General features: G+C 39.2%; 1 protein-coding gene across 1 annotated transcript; it reads right to left on the bottom strand.

Moving 5' to 3' along the window:
* Nucleotides 1–1,155: 1,155 nt before the first annotated feature.
* LOC117296708 (cilia- and flagella-associated protein 298-like) lies at nt 1,156–7,624 on the bottom strand. Its single transcript, XM_033779746.1, has 8 exons — nt 7,476–7,624; nt 5,852–6,003; nt 5,342–5,509; nt 4,590–4,657; nt 3,421–3,579; nt 2,476–2,607; nt 2,015–2,110; nt 1,156–1,689 (listed from the first exon to the last, which is right to left on the bottom strand). Exons 2-8 carry the CDS (start codon nt 5,988–5,990, stop codon nt 1,576–1,578), a joined length of 876 nt encoding a protein of 291 aa, XP_033635637.1. The 5' UTR covers nt 5,991–6,003; nt 7,476–7,624; the 3' UTR covers nt 1,156–1,575.
* Nucleotides 7,625–8,102: the final 478 nt, after the last annotated feature.

Below are 8,102 nucleotides of genomic sequence, written 5' to 3'. Positions count from 1 at the left end.
GTACCAGTACTAATAATGAAGTAATCGTTATAAACGCATTATTGTAAACAAACTCCGATACGATGTAGTGGTTTGAATGTTGTCCTATAATAATAATTATAGGACTCCCATGTAGTAAATATTTCCTGAATTTGTTGTCATTTTAACGTGTGTATGAACATATCATTGCTTCCACCATTGTATATACATATATTTATATTATTACTATTATTGTTATTATTATAGTGCAGAATGATACATTTGGAATAAAATAACACAAACTCAAGTTTGTTGGTGTATCATTTGTTTTACTGTAGAAAAAAACAGGCACATACATTATTCAAAATTATTTCATGCCAAGAAGTTTAAGTTGTAAAAGTATATCATTTCACTATGAAGCAGCCATTTTAAAGGAACACGTTGCCTTGGATTGGTCGAGTTGGTCTTTGAAAAGCGTTTGTAACCGTTTTTTATAAAATGCATATGATTAGAAAGATGTTGTAAAAGTAGAATACAATGATCCACACAAACATGCCTCGAAATTGCACGGTTTTCCTTTTACCTCGTCGACTAACACGGTCGGCCATTTATGGGAGTCAAATGTTTGACTCCCATAAATGGCCGACCGTGTTAGTTCGCACAGTATTCGGAAAACCACGCAGGCAAACCTGTGTGGATCATTGTGATCTACTTTTAAAACATCTTTCCAACCATATGCATTTTATAAAAAACGGTTACAAACGCTTTTTATAGACCAACGTGTTCAGGCAACGTGTTCCTTTAATTGCAACATCACAGCCTTAGGTATTGTAAACCAAGGTTGAAAATCTATTGTAGCCATTAAAGCCATTGGACACTTTCTGAACAGAACAAAAATAAAAAATTCACAGATTTACAAGTAACTTACAGGGATTACAGAAGGTAATGGTGAAAGACTTCCCTTGAAATATTATTCCATGAAATGCTTTACTGTTTACGAAAACATTAAAACAATAATCAATTCTAGATATCGAGAATAACAGATTTATTTTAAACACATGTCATGACACGGCGAAAGGTGCGGAAACAAGGGTGGGTTTTCCTGTTACTTTCTCCCGACTCCGATGACCGATTGAGATTAAATTTTCACAGGTTTGTTATTTTATATATAAGTTGTGATACTCGAAGTGTGGGCCTTTGGACAATACTGTTTACCGATGTTGTGCGATTGCTTCAATGCAAAACAAAAACAGATGTTTTGCTAACAAATAACATTTGGCCGCCCATGTCATGCAGTTTGTTTATCTACTATAGAAAGGTCTGTAACAAGAGTGAGGGTTGAAAGAATAATGTTCAGTCTGGTGCTCTTTTATGATGAATTAGAACTATCATTACCATTACGTAACACAGGATGACTGACCAAGATGGCCACACTTCAGTGGAATCAGACTGGTGCTCTTTCATAAATTGAGATTAAGCAATACAATAACATCGAGTATAATACAGAGACCCAACCAAGATGGCCGCAATAAAAAAAGTCTGGTGCTCTTCGAGAAGTTGTGACTTAACACTACCATTGCATTGGGTGCATGAGGAATCAGCTGTAGAATGATTGTGTCACCGTGTGCCTCCCCATTTGATGTCTCTCAACCCATGGAACTGTCTCTTTAAGCTGTTAGTATCTGCCCAATCGGAGCCAAGGTGGGAATCCGTTGCTTCTGTCTCCAGTTTCTGTGTTTCAATAAAATCAAATATTCATGTTTTACATTATTTTTTTCTTCGTCTTCGTGTAATTCATAATCATAGACATTAAACCAATGTTTGTGTGAGAGAGATTAGCTGTTGCCAGCTTGGTGTTTATATACCTTAGTGGGAGTTTGTGAGTTCCCTTGGCAGGAAGATCATCTAAACAAACAAACAACAACACCCCAGCACACAAACAAACAAAACTGCATTTCAATGTGGCACTCTTGTCAAATAAAAACAGTTGTTTTATACCTACCCCATTTTGCATGTATTGTTGTGTTCTCAATTGTATAAGAAATGGTATTCATACCTTGAGTTCTTCTTGTTTTCTGTAGGCATACGCCATCATTTCTTTCTGTTCATCTTCACTGAATACTCTTTCTCTAGCTGGTGCACCATGTCCCTTCTACAAAAATAAGAAAAACAAAATTAGTGATACATGTTGAGAGCGGTTCATTTTTTGAGTGTGGCACTCATTGACTCCACAAATTGGCGTCAAAGTGTCTATAATTGTATTTTGTTTTTTTATTCCCTTAGTAAACTTGCGGGTACAACAATGTGTAAATATCTTTTGTGTGAGTGTTGGCTCTGAGAAGACGTTTTAAACAGTTTACTCTGCTCATCTTCAGGAGAATGCTGGACTATTGGTGGTGGTTGAGCTTAAGTGTCACTGGAGGGATGTACGTTTTTTAGGAGAGAGAGCACATTATTATACGTTCAATTATTATTATTATTATTGACAGCGAAAAACAGCAACTGAAAAATAAGTACCTTCTGAAGTTTGACAATAATCTTGGTCTTCTCATTCTTCCCGATGAAGTCTTCCAGTTTCTTTCCTCGGACTATTTCTTTACCAGAGAACCACAACGAGGCAACGTCTTCCTCTAGAACGGCAAGGGATGCCTGCAAAAGGGTGCACAACAAAGTTTAGTTCAAAATAATAATAATAATAACCGTATTTATAATGCGCCTTTTACCAAAGTAAACAAAGCGCCAGGTATTATTATTGCAAGGAGTGGGACGAAGTTTGATCTAATCCTTAGCACCATGTAACGTCCCATGTAATGTGTAGCGCTGCTGCCAATCCAGCCAGGAACACCAGGGTGAACCCCTTCTCTTTACGATAAGTGCCCTGGGTTCTTTTACATGCATTTACACAACACATGGGACCCACGGCTTTTCATCCCATTCGAAGGACGAAGCAATGGGTAAGTGTTTTGCTTAAGGACACAAGTGTCACGGCTTGGGATTCTCATCTCATGAAGCCTTATAAGAACAGCCTAAGCCTGGGCGACTAGTGTGTCAAGTGTCAAAGCCGCGACTATTGATTGTCTACTTTGGTCGCGACTATCGTTTTTTAACTAATCGGCGAACCAATTGTGTCATGTACAAATTAACAACAACATGATTTACTTACATATTTACGAAACACAATCAGACTCAGTGACACAATCCTTAAATCCTTTCAGCTTGAAAGTTACTATTTTGCACCTGCGGCAAACTGTATGCCGCAATGCATCTTGGGAATTAAAAACTAGTTGCGACTAGTGTAGTAAACGCGACTATTTGAGATGTGACTAGTCGAGGAGTAAATTTCAATAGACATCCAGGATTACCACAATAAAAATGCTGATTAATTTGTGTTTCTACAGCAGAATCAATGGCACAATAGTAGGAGGGTTGTAAATTTTAAATGAGACTTCCTTCATGACCCACCTGAGTGCCGGAGAGATCCTGTGTGTTCTCTAGTTCCATCCTGATGGGGTCGTGGGGAGGGAGACCCATGGGGTACACTATCATCACCGAACCTCGTAACTGATCCTTGGCATCTCCTACTATCTGCCTGGTCATACACACGTTGGCTTTCACTTGATCCTGTAACGGGAAAGGGTAGAATAAACTGTAATGAATAATGATAATGATGGCTTCTTATATAACTCTTTATCACATTCCCTAATAACCGTTTCAGACAGGCGCTCCAGAGCTGCGCCGAACCAAGTTATTGAATTAAGTGCATGAAAAGTTCATCCTCTGAAACAGTTAGGAGCAACTGGACGCACTAGAAGTCGAAAGATCAACTGTTGCAGTCATTCGGAAGTACTCTAGTGCGCCTTGGTTTCAGACGTCGATCCTATCACGTGACAAACCTAATGTAAATATTATGTTAAATTCGCCTGTCTGAAACAAAAATTTATTTGGGTTGACCTAGAGTCGATCCTAACCTGTTTGTTTTGGCGAGACTCTGGAGCACCTGTCTGAACCGGGCGTAAGGGGCATATCAAAGCCCTCAGTATTTTTTTCTGCAAGGTATGTGGAGCTACGTGTTTGCAGTACGAGACCTGTTCCTTTATAGCACCATGTAATGGTTCACAAGGTGCTGTGGCGCAATATGCTGACGATCAAACTAAGAACACCGGGAGTGAACCCCTTCTCTTAGCAATACATGTTACTGTTCAGCAAAGTGTGGGTTCGAATCCCGGTCGTGACACTTGTGTCCTTGAGCAAGACACTTAACTATAATTGCTTCTCTCCACCCAGAGGTAAGAGGGTACCTGTGAGGGTAGAGATGGTTCTTGTGATTGATTAGCTTAGTGCGCTACATATTTGGCGGCACAGGCTGTATACTCCCAAAGAACTGAGATGGTTTAAGGAATGATTTAAGGCCCAGTGACCAGGGGTAATAATGTTGAAGCGCCATGAGCGTCACTGCGTGACGGACCTGAGCGCTATATAAGAAGCCACTATTATTATTATTAATGGGATCTTTTACGTGCATTACACAACGCACTGGACCAACGGCTTTACATCCCATCCAAAGGGGGGAGCAAAAATGGTCAAGAGTCTTGCTTATAAGGACACAAATGTCCTGACTCTTCTTTACTTACTTTTGAGACAGCTTTCTTGGCCTCGCTGATTGTCTTACTGAACACTTCCTTCATCTTGTCGTTACATGCTGCAAACATTCACAAGAAGATGTAAATTTATGAGAATAAATTGACAAAATTTGCCCCAAACATTGTTTTCTATTTTTTGGTAAATGAAAGATCGCCTAACATCAGAAGCCCAGGAGCAGCCACATCAATGAGAGGGCTACACTAAACTTATAACTAATCTATAAAGAGCCATACAAATATGCTTCAAAATTCCATGGTTTTCCTTATACTTCGTTAACTAACACAGCACACAAATTGTTGACTCCACAAAATGGCCGACCGTGTTAGTTCGCAATGTAAAAGAAAAACCATGCAATTTCGAGGCATATTTGTGTGGATCGTTATATTTGGCTTTATGCATTTCATAACAAAAGCTTTTTATAGACGAACTCGCCCAATCCAAGGGAAAGTGTCCCCTTTAAGAAGCTCCATAAAATTGGGCCCTGTTTACACACAATATGGAAAAGACCGTATTGAATATGACGTCACCGAGAACGGCGTTCAAATATCTGCTCTACAACCAGGCGTCTGTGCGCGTGTGCAGGGGTGTGTGCGTGCATGTGCGGTAGAAATCAAACCAGGAATGCTGCGTGCTGCGTTGGTGTACGTGTTTAGACGCGCATACGGTTTGCCCTACAAGATGGCGACTTTCATAGCAAAAAAGGGGTTGTTCAATACGGTCTATAGCCCTGGTGCGTACTGACCGTGCCCGTTCCGTCTGCCTGTGTGATCCTTGGTGAGAATCATTCCTCCACTTGGAGTACACTTCTCTTCCCATTCATCCTTCAGTTTCAAATCCACGATCTGGTCATCAGTCAATCCTTGCATGTTTGGTGGCAAACTCACACCGTGCTCAGATAAATCCTGTATTTCTGATTTAAACAAAATAACAAAATGCATTCATGAAGTTATGATGGTCAAAATTCCCCATGGGCAAGCTACACTTAGCGCATCGAGCCAAGATACCTTAATGCATTGATGTCATCCAGCTGATGTCTTAGAGGTAAAACGTGAGCATGAAATCAGCTCAAAGTGGAGACGTCACCTAGAAACAACACCATTTTTTTAAAGTTCCTGTTCATGTGTTTGACGGGTAACTCGTCCTAACTCGAGTTAGGATTAATCCTAGAGTTTCGTGAAAACGGCTGAAGGCCTCGTTGGGTTTAAACCACTAGTTAAAAACCTCTTCACCACACATTGATTCCCTTAGTTACCTTGACATAGCCTGCTTATCTTTAGTCTTTCATTGTAGATGTGTACCAACTCCTTCATCAGATCGTCAATGGGTGTCTTGACTGTACACTCATATAGGAACTGACTCTCCTCTCCGTGTTTCACATGTAACTTCACCATGATCGTCAAAAGACTGGGTGGAAACAAACAGTGTATACAAATTTAAATATTTGTTCTTAAACTTTTGTTGTATTCTCTACATTCTTGAGGTGTTTTACAGTTAGGTTAAGAGTTCCTCTTGTTTTCCTCCTTCTTAGGACTCCTAGGAGTTTTTTGTGTAGTTCCATTGTTTTGTTTTGTATTGTTTTTAGGTGTTCATGGAATTTCTGTTCATTGTTTTTATATTTTGGTATGTTTATTGCCTGCTTGTTTAATAAAGTGCCTTACGCTTGTCTTTTTATAAGTTGGATTTGGCACTATATAAATGTTTTTAATTTAGTTCATCTTGTGACAGTATCATGCAAAAGAAAGATAGCATTTTCCTTTGTGCCGGTAACTCCTCGAGGCAGGCTTTGTCCTGTAGACTTAGATCTTAGGTTTTTTTTTCTCAGGATCCTCGCCTTTTGTATTGTTGTTACTATTTTGAGATTTTCTGATTCTCTAAGTCCAACCCTTTCAATACACAACTAATATAAACTGTCATTTTTACTTTTCTAACTGTAATTAAAACGCCTTGAACAAAATTCCTCCCAATGAAACACGCAGCGCTGTCAAGACCATCACCATGTAGATAATTTTTGGGGGTCAAAATTTTGCTATTTTTTTTAATGATTATGATACTTTATTTGAACTTTAACTGAAAAGTCTACAGACCTTTAGGTATTGTGAGTACCGTTCGTTTGATTTTGCTGATTGGTCAAAAGAAACTAGCTGTGTTGGTGGGAAATAAATGGGGGCATACAGCGCCCCTTTTCCTACTCACTACAGCATACATCGCCCCTTTTCCTACTCCTACGTAGAACTACGAGGTTCATTCTGCTGCAGTGGAACAAACCTCTTATAGTTCTAGGAGCACCCTTTTCCCATCCAACAGCGGTTCCTTTCTTTGGCCATTCAGTAAAATCAACCAACCAAGCGGATTGGCATTAAACTCTGGTTTGCCTCTCTGACTCTGTCTGTCAACTCAATGTCATGTCTGTTTTCTCTCAACCCTCTTTAGACATAAAGAAGATATTAGATTAGATTAAGAAGGGTGGTTATTTAACTTGATCTAGCTAGGCATATATAAATAAGGAAGATTTAAAGTACTGGCCGAGTGTGGATGAAGTTTACCTACTCCTTAGAAATAGTTAACTTCTACGACTAGGTAGGAGTAAAGTTTACCCAACCAAATGAGATTCCGGATTTCTTTTAATAAACAAATGTGAAATACTAGTGGTGGCAGGACACGGAAAGATAACTACAACAACTACAAATCTACGTAAACGTAAACAACAATCAACAACACACGAGTCACGACGACTAGGCCTATATTATTAATATTATTTATAAATATCAATTGTTTTTTTTTCAATCCATACAAAATACATGAGTGAAGATTCTGTAATTTTGTGTAAAAAAAAAAAAAAAAAAAGTATCTGCTGTTTTAAAACACGAGTAATTTACCTCTTCTATGCAATCAGTGTGGAACAATTGAAGCGTCGGCAGCGTCTACACGAATAGTACAAAACAAAGACGTTTGTCAATTAATTAACCGTTACAATACCAGGAATTCCCTAGCAACGTATTCCGCATTGACTGATGTTCGTTGTTGATTCTCGTGAAAATTGCAAAACATTAAAAGAGGAGGGCGCCCTCAATCGAATTGATTTATTTTGAGTTAGCCTGGACATGACGTCACACTTCCTGGCTCGTGTGCTGCTAGGCCTAGCCTGGACTGGACACATCTGACGTCTCTTTTCGAGGCTCGTTAATAAAGACAGGGGCAGTCTAGCGTAGGCCTGTCCGTCCATCTTCACCTTTCACCTATATACTTGCGGATAAAGACTGGGGCCTGTCTCATTTCGAGTTTGCTGACATGCTTACAGGAAGATAGAACATAAAGTGAATTGTGATTAAAATAGGGCGTTAATCAGCCAGCCAGTCTTTTTCATCATCCTCTCAAAAATTGTATGGGAAGTTTGGGTATATACTTGCTTGGCTATCTGAAAATCATATTCCACGTGGATGTTTATAAAAAAGACGGCGCCATCAGACGAAAAATCTACACAATTAATTCGTAAATGCGTAGTT

The sequence above is a fragment of the Asterias rubens genome, chromosome 11, assembly GCF_902459465.1.
Source record: "Asterias rubens chromosome 11, eAstRub1.3, whole genome shotgun sequence".
Taxonomy (NCBI): Eukaryota; Metazoa; Echinodermata; class Asteroidea; order Forcipulatida; family Asteriidae; genus Asterias; species Asterias rubens.
Note: the sequence above shows the minus strand (reverse complement) of the source record. Positions and strands in the feature narration are given on the sequence as shown.